The sequence below is a fragment of the Psammomys obesus genome, unplaced genomic scaffold (genome assembly GCF_907164565.1).
Source record: "Psammomys obesus unplaced genomic scaffold, mPsaObe1.curated_primary_1811, whole genome shotgun sequence".
Taxonomy (NCBI): domain Eukaryota; kingdom Metazoa; phylum Chordata; class Mammalia; order Rodentia; family Muridae; genus Psammomys; species Psammomys obesus.
In genome coordinates, this window is record NW_026588752.1 from 4037194 (window position 1) to 4062801 (window position 25608).

Below are 25608 nucleotides of genomic sequence, written 5' to 3' on the forward strand. Positions count from 1 at the left end.
TCAGAAGAGGGCGCTGCATCCTCTGAAGTGGAGTTACGAATAGTTGTGAACTGCTATGTAGGTGCTGGGAACCAAGCCTCTCTGTGCACACATGTAGCACACACAGATCTTACTCACTGCTCTTAATAGTCTCCATAAACATAACTTCACTACTGTTTATTGGCTGAATAAGACTCCTGGCGAAGGCCTGCTGTCTGCACTGAGACGAAGCCTCAGGAGCTTTCTGATCCGCATTGCCTTGATGGCAAAGGTTGGCTAAAACATGCCTTCACATAATGAATTTAGAAAATTTCCTTTGCTTTTGAACTGTAAGTGCAGCTGCCTGTGGAGGCCAGAAGGAGATGTCGGATTCCTCAGAGCTGGAGCTAGTGACAGCTGTGAGCCACCAGATGTGGGTGCTGGGAACCCAGTTCAGGTCCTCTGTAAGAGCAGTACCTTTTCCTAACTGCTGAGCCATCACTCCAGCCCCATGTACTGACTTTCTGAAATCTCATGTGAAGAAGAAAAATCTCTCATAGGAGAGTTTGGGTCCCAAAGCAGCCACAGTGGAGTCTGTGGAGTGCCCCCTGACAGCCTTCATGCTGTGGCAGCCATGTTCTTGCTGAGAAACACTGAGAGCATACTGTGACACTCCTGTGCCCCATAGCCTCTGGTGGGAGCTGCTCCATCTCTTCTGAAGCATGCCTGGAGCCCAGTGGCCACCCCTGAACAAGAGTCCCAGTGTCCCCAGGGCTCGAGACAGTATATAACACTCTTCTTATTTGCTTTTCATGATGGTCCATGACCTTGATTTTCACAGATTAAGGAAATCAAGGCCACACCACTAGAAAGTATGTTTCGGGGATGGAGAGATGGCTCAGCAGTTCAGAGCACTGTCTGTGCTTCCAAAGATCCTGAGTTCAATTCCCAGTAATCACATGGTAGCTCATAACCATCTATAATGACATCTGGTGCCCTCTTCTGTGTGTAGGCATACATTCAGGCAGAGTACTGTATAAATAATAAATACATCTTAAGGGGAAAAAAAACCACAACTTGAGCTACATTGTGAATTTCCCTTCAGCTTGGGTTACAGGAGGAAGGGGGGTAAGCCCAGTCTCAAAAACAAAGAAAGAAAGAATTGGAGGCAGAGAAGGAGGCTGTGGCTTTCAGAAGAAAAGAAAGCTCTGGAGATATCAATCACTGCCCTCAACGCTTGAGAAAAGCAATGTAAAGAAGAAAGCATTTACCCTGGCTCATATGGTATATAGTCCATGACAGTGAGAAAAGCGTGGCAGTAGGAGGCAGCTGGCCATATTGTGTCCACAGTCAGAAAGCAGAGAGCTATGAATCCTGGAGTCCAACTCACTTTCGCCTTTTTATTCAATCCAGGATCCCAGGATCCCAGGATCCCAACCTATGGGATGGTGCAGCTCGTAGCTAGGGTGGGTCTTCACAACCAGTTAACAGAATCGAGAAATTCCTCAAAAAGATACCCAGTAGATTGTTTCCCAGGTGATTCTAGATCCTATCAAGTTGGCAGTCAATATCAACTCTCTCAAAGGGTAATGTGAGGCAACAGCAGACCCACCTGGTGTTGGGGTTTGCACTGGCACTAGTGTTAATTACTGGCTCCCAAAATCCTGTCTCTACTCAGAAGAGCACATTCTCATGTAAACGTATCCTTGTGTAAAACTGCCTAAGTCATTATATCTGATTGGTTGATTAAACAGCCTATACCTGGGCAGGGCAGAACGGGGTAGGTGTGACTAAGGTTCCCGGGCCTTTGGGTTCAAGAGAATCACAGGAACCAGACAATGGATGGATGGGAAGAGAAAAGGAAGGAGGACTCCAAGATGGGGAAGTGTGAAGAAAAAAACACGAGGGCTGAGAGGAAGGACTCCAATAATGGTGTGAAAAGGCCCAGATGAAGAATATAAGCAAGTACCATGGGATTATGGATGGAAGGTAGACCAGATGAGGAGGATTAGGGTGGATGGCATTGGATGGGGACTAGGAGATAGACGGTGAGGTTATTGAGACAGTGTAAATGAAATATCTGCCTGGCCCAAGGTAAATAAGGCAATTATAAGTCTAATCGGTGTCTATGTCTTATTATTTGTGATAGCGGGTTGAATAATTTTGCTGTGATAATTCTAGGGCTAATAAATATAGCCTAACACACTTTTTTTTTTTTTACAACACCCTGGGCAGAGTGGTCACTCCTCAGATCCCTTGAGGCTCCCTGGCTAGATAGACTACATGGACTGCAGGGCAGCTGCAGCCTATGAGAAGCTGAGGTAGACGTATTTCTCTTCAGAAACTTTTCAGATAAAGCTAGGAGCTGGGCCTGGCAGCACATATCTTTTTTGTTTTAATAAATGTATTCATTTATTCATTTTACATCACAGCAGAATCATACCCTCCTGTCTCCTTTCCTCCCAATTCTACCATCCTATCTTCTTTCCCTTTCCCCCCTCCTCTTCTCCTCAGAAAAGGGACCCCTCCCCTTACAAACCCACCCTGGGCCATCAAGTCACATCAGGACTTAGTACATCCCCTTTTATTGTTGCCAGACAAGGCAGCCCAGCTAGGGGAAAATGGTCCCAAAATCAGGCAACCAAGTCGATGTCAGATATGACTCCTGCTCCCCTTGTTGCTAGGGGACGCACATGAGGACCAAGCTGCCCATCAGTTACATATATGTCGTGGGCCTATGTCCAGGTTATGCATGCCCTTTGGTTGTGCTTCAGTCTCTGTAAACCCCTATGGATCTAGGTTAGTTGACACTATTGGTCTTCTTCAGGGGCTTTTGTCCCCTCCAGGACCTTCTATCCTTCCCTACACTCCTCCACAAGACTCCCCCAGGTCCTCCTAATGTTTGACTGTGAGTCTCAGCATCTGTTTCATTCCACTGCTGGGTGGAGGCTCTCAGAGGACAGTCATGCTAGGCTCCTGTCTGCAAGCATAGCAGAGTATCATTAATAGTGTCAAGGGTTGGCTTTCTTCGATGGGGCGAGTCTCAGGTTGGGCCCATCATTGGTTGGTCATTCTCTCTTTCTCTGCTCCATCTTTATCCTTGCACATTCTGTAGGCAGGGAAGATTTTAGATCGAAGGTTTTGTAGGTGGGTTGGTATCCCCTCCCTCCACTGGAAATCCCACCTGAATACAAGGTGGCTTCTTCAGTCTCCAAGTCAACAAGGTCCAGGGCAATATGGTATCACTAGAGCCCAGCTGTCCCATCACAGAAAACCCTGGATATTCTAACACAGCCAAAGTACAAGAGGATGACCTTAAGTCCAACCTTATAAAGGATGATAGAGGCCATTAAGTAGTAAATTAATAAATCCCTTAAAGAAATACAGGAAAACACAAACAGGTAAAGGAAAGGAATAAAACTGTTCAAAACCTGAAAATGGAAGTAGAAGCAATAAAGAAAAAACAAACCAAGGAAACCCTGGAGATGGAAAACTTAGGGAAGAAAATAGGAACTATAGAGGTAAGCATCACCAACAGAATGAAGGAAAGAATCTCAAGCATAGAAAATACAATTGAAGAAATCAATACATCTGTCAAGAAATCAAGGACACTATGAAAAGATGAAACCTAAGAAAAATAGGAATAGAAGAAAGAGAAGCTTCCTGGCCCCAAGGCCCATAAAATATCTCCAACAAAATCACAGAAGAAAATTCCTCCAACCTAAAGCAAGAGATGACCATAAACATACAAGAGGCCTATAGAACACCAAATAGATTAGACTGAAAAAGAAAATCCTCCTGCCACATAATAATCAAAACACTAAATGTGCAAAACAAATAAAAAATATTGAAAGTTGCAAGGGAAAAAAGCCAAGTAACATATAAAGGCAGACCTATCAGAACCACACCTGACTTCTCAACAGACTATGAAAGGTAGAAGGGCCTGAACAGATGTCACACAGACCCTAAGAAAACACAGATGTCAGCCCAGACTACCATACCCGGAAAAGCTTTCAGTCACCATAGATGTGGGGGGGGGGGGGACACAAGATATTCCAAGACAAAAGCAAATTTATACAATATCTATCCACAAATTCAGCTCTACAGAAAATACTAGAAGGAAAACTCCAACCAAAAAAGGTTAACTATACCCAAGATAACACAGAAATAAATAATTCCACACCATAAAAAGGGGGGAGGGAAGAACACACACACACTAACACCACCAGTATCAAAATAACAGGAATTAACAATCATTGGTCATTAATATCACTCAACATCAATGGACTCAATTCCCCAATAAACAGACACAGGCTAATAATGAATGCAAAATTGGGATCCAATATTCTGCTGCATACAAGAAACACACATCGGTGCTTGCCTTTAATCCCAGCACTCAGTGAGGCCGAAGCAAGCAGATCTCTGTGAGTTCAAGGACCCCCAAGGCTACAGAGTCTCAAAAAACAAAACTAACAAACAAAAACCAAACAATGCAAAAACAGATAAGGCTAGGATTCTTGAAAAGAATTTCAAGATGAATCAATAAGAGTTGAAATTTATTAAACAAAAAAAAATTTTTTAAAGCCAGGCATGGTGGTACACACCTTTAATCCCAGCAGGAATCCCAGAGGCAGGATAGCCACAGCTATTACACAGAGAAACCCTGTCTCAACACCACCACTACCACAACCCCCAAAAAAGAAAAGAAAACTTTTAAAGCCAAGCAGTGGTGACTCATGCCTTTAGACCTAGCACTCAGAAGACAGAGGGGCAGCCAACGCTACACAAAGAAACCTTGTCTCTAAAATACATAAATACATAAATAAATAAATAAATAAATAAATAAATAAATAAATAAATAAATAGGAAAAAAGAAGAACTTTTAATATAGATTTAATTGTGGGTAACAAAAAAAGAGGAGATGCATAAGAGAATGATAGAGGCATGTCCTCTAGGGTTGTTGTTTTTCCTGACCAGAGAAGTACTGCTGTGAGAATCATGGTCCCTCACTTCATAATTAGAGCACTGGAGACTTAACATAGCAAAAGCAAGGTAGTTTATGACTTTGCAAAACTGGACATACCCAGCCAAGATTGTCTGGCATGCTGACTGAACACAGAAAACAGTTGTTGTTTTTTTTTTTTTTTTTAATTTTACATATGAGTACACTATCTGCATGTATACCAGCATGACAGAAGAGGGCTTGTGAGCCACCATGTGGTTGCTGGGGATTGAACTCCGGACCTCTGGAAGAACGGACGGTGCTTTTAACCTCTGAGCCATCTCTCCAGCTCCAGAAAACAGTTTTTATAATCCTAACACAAGCATCCAGTGGTAAATAAGAATGATCCCCACAGACACATATATTTGAATGCTTAGTCATCAAGGAGTGGCATCACTTAAGGATTAGGAAGTGTGGGATTGGAGGAAGTTTATAACTGGAAGTGGGCTTTGAGGTTTCAGAAGCCCAAGCCAGACCCAGTGCCTCTCTCTTCCTGCTGCTTTTAGAACTCTGTTGCTCCAGCACCATGTCTGCCTACATGCCATCATACTCCCCACCATGATGATAATGGACTAAGCCTCTGAAACTGTAAGCCTTAATTAAATGCTTCTTTTATAAGGGTTTCCGTAGTCAGTTAGAACACTGACTAAGACAGAAATTGATACCAGGAGTAGGGTATTGATGTGGCAAGCCTGACATGCTGATTGTTGATGGAATGTGGACTTTGGATTAGGAAAGCAGTGGAATGCCTTAAGTGAGGCTTAATGGGCCATGCTAATAGGAGCATGAAAGACAATGGTGCTGAGGGTGATCGGAACTGTGGGGGCCTAGGCCGAGAGGTTTCAAAGGAGAAGAACATTAGTAAGTGGCCTAGAAACCATTCTTATGATATTTTGGTGAAGAACATGACTGCTTTCCTCCCATGTCCAAAAAAATCTGTCTGAGGCTAAGTCGAAGAGTTTTGGATTAATAGTATTTTCAAAGGAGATTTCAAGATAGCATAGTATTGACTGTGTCACGTGGTTATTAGAGTCATTCTTATGAAGACATAGATGAGAAGGAGAAAGCTAGGCAAGGAAAAATACAAAATGCACAGCTTGAGGAGATGAAGAGCACTAGGAAGTGTAACGTTGGAGCCAAGCCCAGTGCTCAAAGGGATTTAAAAAAAATTAAAGAAAAGCCTGGTGCTAAATGGAATAAATAAGTGGTGCCTTGGGGCAAGTCCCACCAAGCTAAACAAATTCTAAATTGTGAAAAGTAATTAAAAAGAAGCATAAGCAGTGGAAGGAACCGTCACGCAGATGTAACTGAACAAGGGAAAAAAGTTCCAGCCCCATCAAGCAGCAGGACTTGGCAGCTTTGGCCATGGGTTTCTGGCTTTACAGTCAAGGATACAAGAAAGAGGTTGTGGAATCTCCCTTCACAGCCAAGGAAAGCCACTTAGGCCACACATGCATCAAGAGTGTCCCTATATGGAGGCCCAGAGAGGCCAGGGCATGAAGATGTGAAGATAAAGACTAGATTGTGTTGAAGAACCCAAAATTGACACAGCTGTCTCTAATGAGAACAGTGAGCGTCATAAAGCCAGCACAGCTGCTTTGACAAAGATCCAACAAAGCTGAGCAGAATGATGCAATCACTGTTGCGTGGTCTCCCCCTTTTTGGCCTTGATATTCACATGTTACATGTTTGGGGTGCTTTTATTATCTGTACAACTTTGGGATATTGGATTGATAGGATATTTCTAATGAGTCATTTACGCCTTCTCCTGGGACTAGTGCCTCTATGCTACCCAAGAAAAGTCCTGAGCACACTGCCCCTCCACTTTCTTAGAAATATCCTTATCTGACCTACCTGAAGGCCTTCCTTATGCCCTGGAGGTTGTGACTTAGAGATGCCAGAGACCTCCTTATGAGGCTCTGAGATACTCTTGGCACATTCTTGGGAACAAGGTAATCAAAACAAAGTAAACTTAAAAGGTAAACAAGATTGGGAGCTAGAGAAGTTGGCAGCAGATCAAACTAAAAGCCTCTTCCTACTACTGATGGACAAAGAGTGGTGTGGATAAATGATAAGAGAGTAAAGTATTAAGACTTACTTTTCTCAGAAAAAGTTAACACATACAGGGCCACTGTGGTGTCATATGACCAAGGAACAAAAGAATACCAAGATTAGACATAGAAATAAATTCTACAGACAGCAGCTTTGATATGAAAGTTTTTCCTGGGCCTATGATACTTAGCACTCTGATTATTAAAAGTTGATAATACACTGCTTGGGACATGATAATCTGCTCAGCCTGGCTTGAAGATTTTCTTTCTGTCTAGTGTCCTTGAAACTACAAGAACTACCAGCCAAAAGACAGGCTGTTGTGCTTTGGCAAAATATGCCCTGGAAACTACAAGACTGTTAAAAAGTTTGGGTTATGGGGTTGATGAAGGAACATGGTTTTGATGACTAAACTCATGTTCAAGAGGAAGTTGAAACATGTGTCTAGAAGCAAAATGATACGATCTATGTTTTGAAACAACATGCAACCCTGCCTACTGAGTTCTGTACAAATAAAGAAGCACTCTGACTGCCAGTCAGTCAGGCTGCAAATCCCCCCCACCCCCGACACCGCCACAACCCTGTCCCTATCCTCCCTCTCCACTCTGGAATCCACTCTGTTTCAGGCCTTGTTATCACTAGGGCCTGGACCCCAGCACAAAATGTTGGGGATGTCAGAGTCATAGAATAATGGACTAAACCTCTGAACTGTGAGTAAGCCCCAATTAAACATTTTCTTTTATAAGAGTGGCTGTACCATGGTGTCCATTCACAGCAATAGAATAGTGACTGAAACACTCTTTATTGGCTGCATGATCAGGAGGGTGAAATCTGGGTGAAGTCTTGTCTTCCCCTCTGCCACTTATATTTGTCTTCTTACCATTGTGTTTTCTTCAACAAAAACCATGTATGGGTGTTAGGATTGTGTGGCAAAGTTACATGGTGGGTTCACAAATAATACCACGTGACTGTTTTCATGAGGGAGGTTTTTAAGGGAAGGGTCACAGAGAACATCTCTGGGCAGGGAGAGAGAGGGGGGAAAGGGAGAGGGAGAGAGAGGGAGAGGGATAAAGAGGGGGAGAGGGAGAGAGGGGGAGGGAGAGAGAGAGAGAGGAGTTCTCTTATAAGGTGACTCAGAGCATGCACAGGTGGTTTCAGGTCTGTAGGTGGCTTCACAGATGCCTGGTATCCAGTTTGTCAGGTCCCTTGGGGCTGGCCATAGAGATGCCTGCTAAAAAATCCCAATATTCTCCCTTTTTGTTTTATTAAAAAGTGAGGCGCTAGGAAGGGATGATGGCGAGAGGACATAGGGGCATCCTTTGCTCTTCAAGCTACTTCCTGCTGATTAGAGACATTGTCATTCTCAGGGTATAGCTGGTCACCATCAGAATTGATTGGAAGGTCATTGTCATCTGGTTCTGTGGGTAGAGGTTGATAATCCTATAAGAGTAACTGATTAATGGTTTGGTTAGAGAATTTTTGCATTTGTTGTTGGAGAATGTAGAGAGGAAGTTAATAAAGCAGGGTGCAAAAAGCAAAAGCAGGAAGGACCAGCAGAAGAGGTATGAGGAAGGGCAGAATCCATTTCAATATGGGGTTCTCGAAGGCCCAAGAGATAAGTCCACTTGGGAGGCTAGTAAAGGAAGCGATGTGTCACAACTGGTAGGTAGTGTAGCTAGGAGAAGGAGGAGAGAGGATGCTGGTGAGCTTGGGGTCAGGTGAATGGGTGAGGTAAAGGAGACAGAGGCTCCCACTTTGGCTAAAAAGCCCTTTTCCAGTAAGGGAACTGGACAGGTTGGCATCACTAGAAAGGAATGAGTCAAGGGAACACCCCTGAAAATACAATTAAGTGGTGGAGTCTGGCAAGACTGGCAAGGCTGAAAAGGCTGTTTCCCTACCCCAACAATAAGGGAACTAGAAGGAGAGGTTGGTCCCCAATACTCCATCAGGACTGAGTAAGTGGCTCTGGTGTCCACAAGGAAGGAGATGGGCTGCCCCAGTACCATAATTACCTGTGGTTCCCTGCTACTGATGGCAGTGGTCGGGTCTAGGGAACCTGGGCACCTTCAGCTGTCCATAGCCAGACCTAGGATATCGACCAGAGGGCAATTTGGGAGTGATGCCCCCATTTCATGGGAGAAACGGTTGCATTCAACACCCCAATGTCCCTCTTGGTGGCATTTTGGACATGGCCCAGGTGCCTTGGGGGGGGTAGGACAAAACTGGACCCAGTGACCTTCTTGACAACATTTGAAAAAGGGAGCCCACGGTCCTCAGGCCTTAGAAGGCAAGGGAGCCTGGGTAGCGGCTGAGGCAGGTCGGATGGCATTGGCCAGCATTTGGTATTTTTGCTTTCGGGCTTTCTTATCTCTCCCATAGTACACATTAAAGGCCAGCACTAAGACTTCTGCCTGTGGAGTCAGAGGTCCTCTCTCCAAGCATTTAAGCTTAGCCCTGATGTCGGGGTAACTCTGGGAGAAAAAATAGGTCATCAGAAGTTGCCTACCCTCTGTACCTTTGGGGTCTAGATTAGAATGTTGTAAGAGGGCCTTTGTAAGGTGCTTTAGGAATTGAGATGGGTTTTCATTCTTGTCCTGAATGACCTCCTGGAGCTTCTCACAATTAACTGACCTAAGGGCAGCCTTGCAAAGACCATTCAGGAGGCAGGTTGTGACCTGATCTCGAGCTAAAATGCCTTCCAGGGTATTATAATCCCATTGTGGATCCTGGTGGGGCACTACCTCAGCCCCAACCAGGTGTGCTGTGTTTGTTTGGTAAGCCTTATCTGCATGCGTTCTAACCTGTTCCCAAACTCACCTGCATTCCTCAGGTAATAGGTTATTGGTAAGAATCATATATATCATGGAAGGTAAGACTATAAGATTGAGTGAGATATTGAAATTCTTTAAAAGTAGAAGGATGAGAGGTATAGGATCCTAGTCTCTTTTCTACTTGAGAAAGTTCAGTTAATGAGAAGGGAACGTGAACCCTAACTAAGCCATCCACACCGGCCGCCTCCCACAAGGGAAGAACTGAGGCTGGTTTACACTGAGTAGAGGAAGCAGGCTTTGCTATAGAGTGAGAACGGGTAGCAGGGGGGCTAATAGCTGTTGGTGGGGTAAAAGTATGTGCCATAGTAGGACAACTAGGACAGCCTGTTGCTGGGGAGGGGGTGAGGGCTCTGGAGAAGCCAAAGAGGAAGAGGAGGAAGCAGAAGAGGGGGGAGAAGACATCAGAGGTTGAGAATGGCAAGGTGGAGGTTCATCCTTGAAGTCAAAGGTAGAGAACTCTTGAGGCTGAGACTTTATAGCTAGAAGAAGTTGGGTGGGAGAACAGGAAGAACAGAGAGAAGGTTTAGAGTAGAGGAGAGAGAATGCTTGAACATAAGATACATCCTTCCGTCTACCAGATCACTGACAGTAATTAAAAAGATCCCGTAAAATAGTGGGATTTAATGTGCTGTTAATTGGCCAATTTGAACCATTATCTAAGGAATATGTAGGCCAAGTTTTATTACAAAGGCTTATGAGCTAAGAGTACTTCAACTCAGGCTCCATGTGTAGGATTTTTAAATTCTCCAGAAGACATCCCAGTGGGGATGCTGGAAAAATGGACGAATGGGCAGTTCCCATTGTGGGTAGGAGTCAGTGACCTGCCAGAGGCATCCGAAAGACAAGGCTCGTCTCTGTAGAGTATGGCCCTACCTAATCCAACAGCTCATCAGCATCGGCCAGAAGCCAAGGGCACAGCTGCCCATAGGAGACACAGTTTACCTAGCACTAGAATTTTTTTAGTCGAGCATGAGAGGGGGAGAAACCATGCATGTAAAAGGGGAAAAAAAAATCTCACCCAAGGGAAAGAGGAAGCCCTAAATGGAGATCAGCAAAAAGGGTCAACTGTAGCCAGTGAAGCCCTTGGTTGGGGGTTCTTCCATCTCAAATGGTAGTAGAAAGTTGCTGGACGATCAACAGTCAATTTTCCCCTACCAAGAGAGGCGTTTATGCTACCAATGAGGGGAATTCACCATTTCAGCGGGTGTTGCATGCAGCAGATAGCAATCTGGTTGCCAGAAAGTGGGTTGCAGGCAGATTTGAAATGAAATAGGTTTCCAGCAGTCCAGTGGGGTGCCAGCACCAAAAAGGAACCGGCACACGGCGTGGCCGCTGGAGGCACCCGTTTCCAGCCAAGTGCACCAATATTAGGCTTGTACAGCACAGTTACAGGGTGGGTTCACAAATCATGCCACAAGACTGGTTCCACGTGCGAGGTTTATTAAGGGAAGAGGTCACAGAGACCATCTCTGGGCAGGGCAGGAGAGAGAGAGAGGTAGTGCGAGTTCTCTTATAAAGGACTCAGACCCTACACAGACACTTTCAGGTCTGTAGATGGCTTCACAGATGCCTGATATCCAGTATTTCAGGTCCCTTGGGGCTGGCCATAGAGGTATCTGCTTACGGATTCCAACAAGGGGTCTATCTATGGTTTACATCCTGTTGATGTCAAATCATCTCGGGTACATGGCCTTATCGTGTCTGCAGATCATTAGGCAATCTTGGTACCTAGTAATTTACCACTCCCATCATCTAGTTTTGGGGGTAGTAGTTAGACTTACAATTTGGATGGCAGTAGCTAGTAGCCTGCCAGCAGTGGACCAGTGCTTTCTGTTTATTCATAATTGGACCTAAGCTGACCCATGCTGCTTTCATTTTTGAAAATGAACCACTAGGTTTTATTTCTTAGACTCTGTACCACTGATCTACATCTTAGCACTTTTTTTATGTTTTTTAAATTTGGGGTCAGTAACATTAAGTTGCACTGGCTAATCCTGAACTCACTGTATATTCCAAGCTGTCCTCAAATTTGCAGGTGACCCTCCTTTCTCACCCTCCCAAGTTCAGTGATTACAAGCATGCTCTACCACACCCTGCTTTGTAGCTTACCTTCTGTCTTAGTGAAAATGTCTATTGCTGTGAAAAGACACCATGACCAGAAACTCTTAAAAAAGAAAACTTGTTTTGAGACAGGGTTTTTCTGTGTAACCCTGGCTATCCTGGACTCACTTTAGAGTCCAGGCTGCCTCAAACTCTGAGCAATCTGTCTGCCTCTGCCTCCCAGATAAAAGAAAACATTTCACTGGGGCTGGATTACAGATACAGAAGTTTAGTCTATTGTTGTCATGGAGAAGCATGGCAGCATGCAGGCAGACATGGTGCTGGAGAAGGAGCTGAGAGTCCTATTTCTGATCCACAGGCAGCAGAAGGAGACTTCCACACTAGGCCTAGCTTGAGCATATGAGACCTCAAGGCCCACCTCCACAGTGACGTATTTCCTCCAACAAGGCCACACCTACTCCAGCTGAGGGACCACCTGGGAATGAGAAACAACGGTGATTCTTTGAATTGAAGCCAGGTGCAGAGAGCTCTTGAAGGGTGGGGTGAACTGTTCTGAGAAACAACCAGCTATAAACTATCTACAACCAGCTGTAAACCATAGAGCAAAAGTGACCTGATTTTCAGGTATAAAAACCCTGTGCTTTGCATGTTCGGGGTCATCTCCTATCTTTGGAGGGGCGACCCTATCTCGAGAGCAATAAAACCTCTTGCTTTTGCATCGAGCTGTGGTCTGTGGGCCTTCTTGGGAAGGGCTCGATCCTGAGCAGTGAGACTCCAGGTCTTACACAACAAAGCTGCACCTCCTAATAGTGCCATTCCTTATGGGCCAAGCTTTCAAACACATGAGGCCTTGGGGGCCATTCCTGTTCAAACCACCCATCTTTACAACTTCAATTCTGGCTCTACTAGTTAAGTGCCACTCTGAGAAAGCTTGTGAAAACAGGTGTGTCTGCCAATGAGCTAGTTCCAAACTTACTTAAATCAAGCAAACTTGTGAGGCATAGTGGCACACACCTTTAATCCCAGCGCTCGAGAGACAGAAGCAGGCAGATCTCTTGAGTTTGAGGTCAGCCTGGTCTACAGAGTGAGTTACAGGACAGCTAGGGATACACAGTGAGATCCTGGGTCAGGGATGGGGGCTTTGGATATTTTAGCTTCAGTCACCATAGCTAAGACAGCAATGGAAAACTAGACCGGGAAAAATAAAGGGGCTGGGAAGACAGTTCAGACAGTGAAGCGCTTGCCGAGCAAGTGTGAGGACTTGAGTTCAACCCCCAGAACCTAAAAAGCCAGGCGTGACGGTGGCCATGACTTTGATCCCAGCACTTGGGAGACAGAAGCAGATGAATCTCTGTGAGTTCAAGGCCAGACCAGGACAACCAGGGCTATACAGAAAAACCCTGTCTCCATAATGACTTGCTTGTAGTCCCCGAACCAGGAGGTCGAGACAGGAGAATCCCTAGGGCTTACAGGCTTTGACTGCCTCACAAATCCCAGGCCAATAAGAGGCTCTACCTCCAAAATCAAGGATGGCTCCTACACAAGGATACCAGAAGCTGGACTCTATCTTCCACCGGCACACACACACCTACAGGTGCATTCACCCACACAAACTCACACCCGTATCCCATACACCCATACATAAAGACAAAGGTGGGTTCCCTGCCCCAATTAGCAACTAGCAAACCTGATATTCAGGAATGGACCGACCATGCTCGGGGCCCTGCCCTGGCACTTGTCTCCAACTCTTCCTGGGGAAGAGGGGTGGAGGAAGAGGCGGGAACAAGGCATTTAGAGGATCTCGGTAAGTGCCTGCCACTACAGGGTGTGACCATCCGCCAGCAGAAAACTTAATGGCAAGGTTCAGGCTGCTTCTTTTCCTGCTGCTGGCCCTGCCACCACAGCCCTCCCCACTGCCATGGCCAGCCACTGCACAGGGCACCATGGTTGGCCTGATCCTGACAGCGCTGGAGAAAGCCACCTTGTTCCTAGAAGACAGGCTGCCCTCAATCAACCTGGACGGTGTGGTGGGATTCCAAGTGCTGGAAGGTATGTGTGCCTTGCTCCCAGGTGGCTGGTAGGAAAACCAGTTCTCCTAGAACCTGAAACCCAAGTGCTTTCCCTTGGATAAGATGAAGACCCAGGGCACTTCCTGAGTGTGTGGTTCTCTGCCAGCTCTTACTGAACTTTGTAGAATGACAAAGGACTTAAAGGCAACATGAGAAAGATTTGGAAATTATAGTCTCAGGAGAAAAAGATTCCTTTGACAGCCCTTCCTGACAAGCTGTGAATGCAGTGTGAGCCCTTTTAATGGTCCTTAAGGAAAAGTCAGTCCCCTAAGGGTGGCTGCAGACAAAACAGGAACCCTCCCCCAACCTGGTTTCCTCCCCTTCTGTCAAAGGCAGCTAAAGGTCCTGAGAAAATAGCCAAGTGTTTGTTAGCTTTGGGAGGCATAAGCTCCGTATGGAGCGGACTGGACCCTTGCCAAGACACTCAGGACACAATGGTGTGCCCGCACACAAGTACACCTGTAGTGAGCAGGAGCCCACCGCCCAAAGTGACAAAGGTCCCTGCCTGGTATCTGCCTGGGCTTGGGAAGTGGGTATCTCCATGGAAACCCTCATCCTCTCTGGGCTGAGACTAGTGAGAGAGAGACATACACAGCAGTGCCAAATTCCTCTAAAGATTAAGACGTATAAGCTAGGCGTGGTGATGTGTACTTGTTAATCCCAGTGCACAGGTGGCAGAGGCAGGTGAGTTTTTGTGAGTTTGAGGCCAGCTGATTCTACATAGTGAGTTCCAGGAGAGCCAGGACTACACAGAGAGACTCTCTCTCAAAAGTAAAATAAAATAAAAAAAAGGAGGGAAGTCCAGCACAGAAGCAAAAGAGGGAGAAGGAGGAGGAAGAGGAAAAATAATAGTTATACTTTTCCTAGGGCTGGCTTTTCTATTAGGCAGAGCAGGTACAGTGCCTAACTCCCTCCATATTTTTATGAAGATGTCTCTTTTTTGTTGTTTGTTTGTTTCTCTGTGTAGCCCTGGATGTTGTGCAACTTGCTCTGTAGACCAGACTGGCCTCAAACTCAAAGGTTCATTTGCCTCTGCCTCCCAAGTGTTGGGATTAAAGGTGCGTTCCACCATGGCCCAGCAAGATATCTTAAATGGTAGGGGAGTAGACACCAGCCCTAAGAGCAAGTTCACACCACCAGAGGTCTCTACCAGTCTAGACTCCTCCCTACCTATCTTTTACAGAGAGCAGGGTGCCAAGTCAATACAAAAGCTGAACATTAACTGTTTCTTTTGTACAATAGAAGATTATAAGTCTCTACACATTAGTTCATTTAATCCCTAAAACACCCCCATGAAATAATAATTTGTGATGATGACAGAGGGAAATTGATTTTTTTTTTTTTTCTGGCCAGTTTTTGAGAAAGCATAGAGAATCAAGACTTGAAGCCAAGCCCAATTCTAGAATCCAAGCTCTTAGCCACACCCACAGCCCTGATCAGCTTTACAAAAGCCTGATTTCTACTGAGGGCCATGAGTAAAACTGAGGGCGTTTTCCCTGCACTCGTACTTGGTCAGATGTTAGGCTGAATGACTTCTGACCTCCCCTTTCAGTGCAACTTCGAGGAGTCCAGGAAAAATGGAATCTCAACCCCTTGCTGCACCCACTCAGCTTACGTGCTGGACAGCTGGCCAACACACTGTCTGCTCTCCTCCAAAAATCCATCTTCTACCTCAAGCAGAGTGACCCCACATATCTAAGAGGTAAGAGCAGGGCGGGCCTATCGCATCAAAGGCAGCATCCAGCGTGTTCCTGAAATGCTTGGGTAGGGCCACCTCCTGAAGCAAGGCAGATCAGAGCAGCCCATACCAGTCGTCAGGAAGCCACAGGTGACCCAGTCACTTCCTGGTTTCAGGCAGGTCTGATGTGACCTGCTTTCATCGCTGGAATATTAAAAAGGTGTTCATCGTTTTTTACAGAGAACCTTAATCCTACCACTTTTTTGCATCAAAGTCCAACACCTTGTCCCCTTTGCAGATCCCACAGAGGCTTCCAGCCTATAAGCCTGACTTATCTGTTCCTGCTAGGATGGGGACATGTGTAACACCTGTGCCAGGTGTGTGACACTTTTCTTGGGGAGACATGAATGTCTTTTTGGCCCAGATAGGGGAACAATAACAGATCAAAACAGTGAGTTATCAGGGCTGCTAACAGAAGTAGGGAGTCATTGAAAGCTCATCCCAGCATGGACAATGACTTACCAGCTGGAACTGTTATCATCTAAAGGTCTAGAGCAGGTTCGCTTTCTCTGCTAATAAAAGAATGAAAAGGCAGGAAAACTCCGGAGCACAACAGGTCACAGCAGGGAAAATCTCAGAGAGCAGAATCAGCAGCTTAAGAGTGAATGGGTGTGCACACAGAAAGGGACACAGAGAGATGGCCCCCTTGCAAGGCAGGGGACGCTCTTCTGAGGGTCTGGGGGTTTTAAGAGTCCTTGGTGAGCTGGAATGAGCATCTTTCCCTTAATTTAGGATTGGTCAGTTTAGACGAAGAAAGGGAAGCTGAGAAGCCCATAGCTCTAGGTCAACATATTCTGGTCCAGCCTTGAGCATATCTGAACAGCCTGGGCCAATCAGCCAGAAGGGAGGACCCACAGGTAAGAGAAAAAGCCTTAGGCTCAGGCAGGTAAGGAAGGTGAGGCAGAAGCCCGAAGTTTATCTCCTTGAACATCCATCTAAGGCCTCCTTCCCTATCTGCCTGTCAGAGCTATCTAATTCCCAGTCCCTGGAAACCAACAAGCTCCCTGATTGACTTGTAGTTGGCCTGGCAGGTCACATTCTCTTCCAGGCCGCTTGGATGGTTTCAGCTTCCTCCGCTGTCTTACTGCACAGATGAAGCTGTGTGGTGATAAGACCAGGCCCTTAACACTGTGCCAGCCTCCTCAGAAGCCCCTGGCTGGTCACTGAGTTTATAAGAATTCCACCTTTGTACAGCCTCACCCAGGAGGTCTGGGGCCATCTATCAACACCTCACACTTCCAGGGAATGTTGTGGATCTAGGCAAAGCCTGTCCATAAATTCATGCTATTGACCAGGGGCATGTTCCTTTCCTAGAAAATGAGAAGCTTTATGCATTTCAGGGTCATAACAGCCTCCCCTCAAGTATTTTGAAAGAGTATTTACATGTTTGAGTGTTCCACGTGCATATATGTCTGAGTACCACATGCATGCCTAACATCCTGCACCCTATTAGTTAGGGAAGATGTTCTGCTTTTGTTGTTTTAGAAAAGGGCACCAAGGACTAGAGATGCAGCTCAGTTGGAGAGTGCTTGCCTAACACATACAAAGCCCTGGTTTCCTACCCAGCACTGTATAAACCAGCTGTGGTGGTAAAATGCTCATAATCCCAGCACTTGTTGGGGTGGGTCAGGAGTTCAAGGTCATCAGCTGTACAGTGAGTTTGAGGACAGCCTGGGCTACAGGAGACATGACAGAAAAGGGTAACTGGTGTGACTCAAACCTCCTGCTCCATCAGGCAAGGCTCAGACAGACCTGCCACCAGTCACGGGATTAGGTTCCAGGGAGGGTCTCCTGCCAATGATATGGTAATTTGGGAGGAGGGACTCGATGCTGAGAAATTGCCTCCATAAGATTTGCCTGTAGGAGGGTCTGCAGTGTTTCTTCTTGATTGGTGATTGAGGCAGGAGGGCCCATCTCGCCACTGGTGGTGTCACTCCTGGGAGAGTGCTATGAGAAAGCAGGCTGAGCAAACACTCTTTCACAGCCTCTGCACCAGCGTCTGCCTCCAGTTTCCTGCTCTGCCCTCACTTCCCTCAGTGATGGAGTGTGACCCGAGAGTTTTAAGCTGAAATAAACCCTTTCCTCCCCAAGTTGCTTTGAGCCATGGTGTTTTCTCTCAGCATAGAAAACACAACCATGACAGAAGCACTTGCACTTCCTGAGCTGGGAATAATCAGCAGTGCTGTAGCCCTTGGTTCCTGATCACTCAGCACACTTCCTACCTCTCCTTCGCTTCAGCGTTCCAGCCAAGCATTCAGCCTGGGTTTTGGAAGTTGCCCCATGCCTGGACACGCACCGATGCCGCCCTGGTGTACGCCTGGCTGGACCCCCTGGACTTTTTCTCAGAGGACAGCAGTGATGCATGCCTGGTGCAACTGCTAGGAACAGGGTGGGTACCCCATCTCCCCAGTGCCCAAAAGCCCCATAGTGCCCCCTTGGCCACAACCAGAGCAAATGCAGGTGCATGCGCACAGGCACTCAGTGGCCCTCTCCCTCACCTCTGACTCCACAAAGACCAGATCTCACTTTTCCTGGACCATAGCATTTGATCTCCTCCCCAGAGTGGCTTTCTCTGAGTCCCTCTATACACAGGACAAAGCCCCAGTCCCTGGCCTCCCATCCTGCCTCTGGAGACTCTTTACAGACTCCATGGGTCTAGGAAGGCAGTACTGATCTTACTTACTTCCCATTTCTTCCTACAGCAAGGTCTAGGGCACTTTAGTGCAGGGGGAAGGGCAGACTGGAGGGGGCATTATATTCTCAGCCTCCCTCAGAGAAGATATCAAGCCACAGCTGACCCACAGAGGGGCTGCACTCTAGATGGTGACCTATATTGTCATATAGGGTATGAGTAAGTAAGTGTGTTGAGCCCTGACCACACTCCCCAAAGTGCTGGGTTTGAATGGTCCTTTTTTTAGGAGACTGATAGGAAAGGTATTTGAGGACTTCATGGAGCAACAGGAAGTCAGATGCTTATGGCTGTCCAAGCCCAGGACAGTTCAGCACTGTGTCCTCTGAGCTAGATCAAGACCAGGACAGAGCCAGTCATAATGTTATATATCTGTAGTCTCAGAACTCAAGGAGGCTGAAACAGGAGGACTGGGCTGCAGAATAAAGGCCTTGTCTCAAAACAAAGTAAGACCCAGGATACCTGGGCTTTATTTGGCAACTCTTGTACCCAGCCCAGAACCTTCACCCTAACAACCATGGAGAGAAACACAGGGTGGGCAGACCTCAGGTGGGATTGACAGGGAGCATTGTCCTCATCAGGCTGGGTTGTCCCCTCCCAGGACAGACAGCAGCCAGCCTTGCAGGCTCTCCAACTTCTGCAGAACTCTTATGACCAAGCCAGGCTGCTCAGGCTACAGCCTGTCCCACCAGCTGCTCTTCTTCCTCTGGGCCAGAATGGTAAGTGCTGAGCAGAGAAAGGAAGGCTGTTCTCAACTCCCTTTCTCCTACCACAGAATGGGGTGGAGACCCTGTGTGGCTCCCACACTTTCTAGCAGCACGTGAAGCTGCCTCTGAGCCCTCAGTGAAGAGGTTAAGATTTGCAGAGTGTCACCCTGTGTTCATTCTCATGTCAGACATTACCAAGCTACATTGTCCACCAGAGCAAAACACCCTCTAGCACAAGCTCCCCCAATAGTGTCCAAGCTGTGAGTGCATCACAACACAAAACTGGAATGCTACTTAAAACATTATAACATTTCCTGAGATTCTTTTGTAAGTCTACAGTGGGATGATAGCAGCCCAGGATATCAAAACTTTGGACACATCTGCTTGTCCTTCCCTTTCTGGAAAAAGACTTTGAGGCTCAGAAAAGCTAAATAGTGACCAAGCCTGAATGTAAGCTGACTCCAGTGACCTGCAGGGAGGGGAGTGTGACTGCAGAAGGAGGACAGACCTTCCTCCAAACCCTGCCCTGGAGAACCAGCTCAGAGCTGCAGGCCTTCCCCGACTGAGCATGTGTCTTGCACACACCTACTTTCTCATCTCCTGCTGTCTGTTCCCCAGCAAGGGTGCACGGAGGGGCTGTTCCAGCAGAGCCAGCAGTACATGAACATCTTCTGTGCCAATATGATGGATCTGAACCGAAGAGCAGAGGCCATCGGATACACCTACCCCACCCAAGACCTCTTCATGGAAAACAGTGAGCCCAGCCTTCTGCCCTCAGTGTAGAGTAGCGGGGTGTTGACAAAGGGGCCTCATGCACACACTCAGGATCGCTAAATGAAGCAAGTAAACACAGAGGGTACAGGCCTAGGGAGATAGTTTAGTCGGCGAAGGGTGTCCTGCAAGCATGAGGAGCTGAGTTTGATCCCCAGCACTCCTGTGAAAATACCAGGTTTTCATGAAGAAGGCTGAGACAGGCAGCTCCCTGGGGGTGCTGGGGAGGTAGAGACAGGTGGACGCCCTGGACTTGGTAGCCAGCCAGCTTAAGTGACTGGGTAAGTCACAGGTCTCACCAAGACCTTGTCTTAAAAAACAAGGTGGAGACCTTGTCTCACCCTGTCTTAAAAAACAAGGTGGAACTGGCTAGATGGCTCAGGGAGTGAAAAAAAAAAAAAAAAAAAAAAAAAGTGCTTGCCTTTATGCCTGAGGACATGAATTCAGTCCCTGAGGTCTACATCGTGGAAGGAGAGAATCAGCTCCCACGAGTTGTCCTCTGATCTCTACACATGTGCCTTCACACACACACACACACACATGCCCACAAACAATAAGAAAATAAATAATGTAATAAAAAAAAAATAAGGCGGACAGCTCTTTAGAAATGATGCCGTAGTTAACCTATGACCTCCAAATACATGCACACATGTTTGTTGCTTATTAGGGGCCTAAATGTAACTGACCATTGTGTGTTTACTTGCCACAGTGACTGCTTCTTGTCCCCCTAGTCTGATCTACTGGGAAAGTTCTGGACAGGCTGATCAGCTGTCACACAGACCCTAACCCCCAAGGGCTTGGAGATAAAGAGAAAGGGCCCCTGGGTGTCTGTTTTTTTGCTGGGGTGACATCCCCATGAAGTCTGACTCCCACAGCCCCATGATAGCAACAGACTAGGGCCTGGGAACCTCTGGTGGCCGAGACAAAACCTCCTTCCTGCCCCTGGAACCCTAGAGCAGAGGCAGCAGAGACAGGCTCTTTGAAGCCAGGCATAGTGGCACATGCCTGTAATCCCAGCACTCAGAGAGGCAAAGGCAAGCGGATTTCTGTGGGTTCAAGGACAGCCTGGTGTACAGAACAAGTCCAAGACAGCTAAGGCTACATAGAGGGGGAAAAAGAACCCCCTTGTGGTCCCAGGGACATGGGAGGAGGTGGAAACAGGCCTACAGAGGGACCTTGGTGTGTTTGCAGTTATGTTCTGTGGTATGGCCGGCTTCTCCGACTTCTACAAGCTGCACTGGCTGGAAGCCATTCTCAGCTGGCAGAACCCCGAGGTGGGATGCTTTGGGAAACCTGGTGAGTTGCCTGTCTGCCCTAGCAGGAAGCAGTTGGTGGTGGGGTCCCAGCTTCTGGGTCACTCAAGAAAAGGATGTACCGGCACTGAGAACTGATGGTGATTTAGAACAAGTGAGCACACACATGGGTGTAGATGGGCTTGGCATTCTGAGAGTCCAGTTCAGCAAGTGGGAAGGCAGTCCTGCGGGACAGCTTGGCCCACAGCACCTATCTTAACAAATGCCTTCCTTCCTCATTTCCTGAGCATCTGTGGATGTGCCAGAGTTACCTAGGTGCCGGGGAAGGTCAGAGCAGAAGCAAAGGGGTAGAACCCCCCTGAACACACCAATGGGGGTCATGCCAACTTCCACCAATGGCTGAGAAAGCAGAGAACACTGGGAAGGCTCTTTAGACAAAGCTGTCAGGGAGGCCACCTGGAGGAGGTATGTAGTTAAGGAGCCCCGGATGAGCCTTTCCAACCTCGTGGCATGTGACTTCAGGTTGTCTTTGAGCTAAGTCACTTTACTCTCTGAGCCTCAATTTCTGTAAGTAAATGAGCAGAAGCATCACCACCTTCTATGAACCCCTCATTTGTGCCTGCCACAGGGTGGGCTCCTCTATCACGAAGGCTGGGGTCCTTCCGGCAGCAACTGTGTTTGAGATAAGGGGAAGCTAAGATGCTGTGGTGATGCAGCCCTGTCACCCTAGCCACTGAAGAGAGGGTGGCCAGAGGGCCAGAAGCCCGAGGCCTGCCCGGCCTCAGGGTGCATTTCAGGCTGGCCTGAGCAACTCAGTGACCCAGCCTCAAAATAACTTTACAAAGGGATCAGAGTTTCAAGAAAACTTAGGGTGTAAAGGCCCCTGCCACCAAATCTGATGATCTGGACCCATGTGGTAGAAGAGAACTGACGCCCATATTTGTCTTCTGGCCTCTACACACACACTCATCCAAATAATTAAATGTAATAGTAATTTTATTTTTAATTCATTTTTATGTGTATGAGTGTTTTGCCACATATATTACGTCTGTGCGACATAGGCATGCAGTGCCCACAGAGGTCAGAAGAGGACTCCAGTCCCCTAGGACTGCAGTTACAGATGGTTGAGTTGCTGCATTGGTGCTGGGAATCAAAATTATCCTCTGGGAGAGCCAATACTCTTGACTGCTCAGTCATCTCTCCAGCCCTAATAATGATTTTAAAAGGCTGAGTGGTGAGCGAAAGACCACATGTGTAAGACCACAGATTCAACCCCAAGTACCACAAAAATAAATAATAAATAAGTGAAAAGTTTCGAAAAAAAGCTTATAGTGAGTGGCTTACATCTATTAGAATACAAATGTTTGGGGGGCTGATGCAGGAGGATTGTTACAAGTACACCGCCAGCCTGGGCTATAGAGTGAGAACCTATCTCAAAACAATAGCCTCGGCATGGAGGTCCATGCCTTTAATCCCAGCACTTAAAAAGCAGAGATAGGTGGATCTCTGTGAGTTCAAGGCCAGCCTGTTCTACAGAGTGAGTTCCAGGACAGCCAGAGCTACATAATGTCTCAATAACAAAAACAATATTACAATGGTTTATAAAATGCAGAGTCCTAGGCCCAACACTTAAAAGTGAGTGGTCAAGCAGAGCAGACCCTTGCATTCCTCAAGCCCCTCAAGCGATTATGATGTAGCGGGGTGGAGCTTGGACACGTGTGGGATTTGCACGTTTGGGACCTTTCAGGTGGGATCTGTGGATAGGCACACAGAAACCTAAAGCATCTGGGTCCCTTGAGAAGTCAGGAGGGGAAAGGCTTGTTGAGTTAGTGCTAAAGTTTACCCTGAAAACCTCCCCTTTTGGCTCTTCTCCAGCCCCGAAAGGTGAACTTCCGGAAGTTCCACATCAGCACAGCAATCTGAGAAGAGTGCGAAGGCGGGAAAAACTGTTCACAGGTGACAAATACCCAGGGGCTCCCTTACCCAGCACCCAACTAATCAAGGCCTTCGCCTGTCTGGTGGTGGTTTTCCTCAGTATCAGGGGATAAGACCAAGGGCCTTGGGCATCCTAGCTGAGTGCTCTACCACTAAGCTTGCCCCACCTCTGTTTGCTCCCTTCCAACAGTTTGCATTCGGTAGAAAAAGGCCTGAGCCACTGATGAGTCCGCCTGCTTGTAGGAGCAAGGGTCAGCATCTATGATGGGCTTCTTAGTTTGGCACAGGACGTCAATATGCCCCCGCAGTGCCTGGCGGACTGGGGGGGGGGGGCCTCATAAAGCATTTATGATGGAGTGTATTGAACAAAGAGCCAAATTTGCTCCCGGGACCTCTCTTCCCCCCCACAGATGGCTGTTCTTGCCACAACACGGCCACCGCAGTCGCAGCCCTGGGTGGCTTTCTCTACATCCTGGCAGACGACCACCCAGACAATGGAGAGCCACATCCACCCACACAGTCAGCAGCAAGCCACTGCCAAGATGATGCTGCCATGCCTGGCATCCAGAGGATTGGCAGGCCCCTTACCACTTCTCCTTAGGCCCTGGAGTCAGGGGTCACATGCTGACGGGGCATTTGAGGAAAGTGACCAGCTGTGACCCCGTTATCACATCCATGTGTTCAGAAGTCTTGGGAAAGCAGGGCCAGGGAAGGCAGGTTGGAGAGTGGGGTAGACCAGATGTCAGCAGAATGCATAAAGCACAGTAGTTGGAGCTGAGTCTTTTGTGTCTTGTGTACATCTGTCAGATCACTTGTCTGTTGAGACAGGGTCTCCCTGTGCATGGCTGGACTGGGACTCACAGAGTCCTGCCTGCTTCTGCCTCCCGAGTGCTGGGATTAAAGAGCATGTCCAGCTGTGCGTCAGATCTTGATGTGTAGTTCGGCTTGTGCTCATGATCCTCCTGCCTCCACTCTCCGGTGCTAGGATAACAGGTGTGAGCCAACATACCCTGTTAGGAGCTCAGTCTTGTTTTCTCAGCCATAAGGACAATCTTGGATGACTTCAGCATCTCTGTTTCAAGTTCCTGATCTCAGTCAACACAAATCCTGAATGGACCCAGTGTTCTACTCTGTTCTCTGCAACTGCATCACAATAACAGGATCTGGATGATTTATACACAATGGAAGTTGTCTTAGGGTTTTATTGCTATGAAGAGCCACCATGAGCAAGGCAATTTTTTTTTTGTTTTGTTTTGTTTTTTGAGACAGGGTTTCTCTGTATAATAGCCCTAGCTGTACTGCACTCGCTTTGTAGACCAGGCTGGCCTTGAACTCACAGCGATCCACCTGTCTCTGCCTCCCAAGTGCTGAGATTTAAATGTTCAACCATGCCCAGCTAAGGCAATTCTTATAAAGGCAACCATTTAATAAGGCCGGCTTAGTTTCAGAGATTTAGCCCATTATCATTGTGGTGAGAAGCATGGCAGTGTCTAGACAGACATGGTGCTGGAGAAGGAGCTGAGAGTTCTACGTTCTTGATACACAGGCAGAAGAAGGAGACTGTGTACCACAGGGGCATAGCTTGAGCATAGGAGACCTCAAAGCCTCCCCCAACCCACAGTGACACACTTCCTCCAACAAGGCCACACCTCCTAATAGTGTAACTCCCAATGGGCCAAGCATTCCAACACATGAGTCTGTGGGGCCCTACCTATTCAAACTACCACAGAGGTTTATTTGGCCTACGCCTCTGGAGTCTGTGAAAGGCAGGGGCACGGCACTGGCATCAAGTGAGGGTCTGTACACTGCTGCACGGCATGGCAGTAGGACAAAAACATGTGAGACAGATGGGGAGAGGGGCCGGAGTTAAGACAAAGTCACACCATGGAACACACACACTCCTGACAGAGTGGCATGGATCCCACCAGAAGACCCAAAAACAAGTCACCTCCTAACAATCCTACCTCATCTGTTGTCATTTTGCTTTTTTTTTTTTTTTTTTTTTTTCTAAAACAGTGCCTAGCACTGTAGTCCAGGTTAGCCTCAGACTCACAGTACTTCTTCTACCTCAGTCTCCCATTACAGATGTGTGCCACTATGCCTGCCCTGAGGTCCCGCTTCTTACTACTGCTAGAGTGGTAATGAAATTACAGTGTGAAACTGGAGGATGCTAACGAGAGGAGTGCTTACCCAACATGTCTGAAGCCTTGAGTCATCCCCAGCATGTATGCACCAAGCAATGGCGCATGCCTACAAGCCCTGCCCTCAACAGTGATGCAAAGCCATCACAGGTTCAAAGTCATCCTTGGTTCCATAGAGAATTTGAGCCCAGCCCAGGATATGAGAGCCTGACTCAAATAGATGGATGGATGGATGGATGGATGGATGGATGGATGGATGGATGGATGGATGGATGGACGGACGAACAGACAAACAGATAGATAGATAGATAGATAGATAGATAGATAGATAGATAGATAGATAGATAGATAGATAGATAGACAGACAGAGAGACAGAGCAGGGCCAGGCACAGTGGTGCATACC

General features: G+C 47.2%; 1 protein-coding gene across 1 annotated transcript; it reads left to right on the forward strand.

Annotated features, from left to right (window-relative positions):
• Positions 1-13754: 13754 nt before the first annotated feature.
• On the forward strand, positions 13755-23836 carry CUNH16orf89 (chromosome unknown C16orf89 homolog). The gene is made up of 8 exons (XM_055604768.1): positions 13755-13950; positions 15523-15672; positions 17947-18097; positions 18999-19116; positions 19723-19858; positions 21067-21171; positions 23004-23084; positions 23474-23836. Exons 1-8 carry the CDS (start codon positions 13755-13757, stop codon positions 23662-23664), a joined length of 1128 nt encoding a protein of 375 aa, XP_055460743.1. The 3' UTR covers positions 23665-23836.
• Positions 23837-25608: the final 1772 nt, after the last annotated feature.

Coding starts and splice junctions, on each gene's coding strand:
- CUNH16orf89 (XM_055604768.1), top strand. CDS start 13,755: ATGGCAAGGTTCAGGCTGCTTCTTTTCCTGCTGCTGGCCCTGCCACCA. Junction 19,859..21,066: donor AGACCTCTTCATGGAAAACA/GTGAGCCCAGCC, acceptor GTGTGTTTGCAG/TTATGTTCTGTGGTATGGCC. Junction 23,085..23,473: donor GCGGGAAAAACTGTTCACAG/GTGACAAATACC, acceptor TCCCCCCCACAG/ATGGCTGTTCTTGCCACAAC.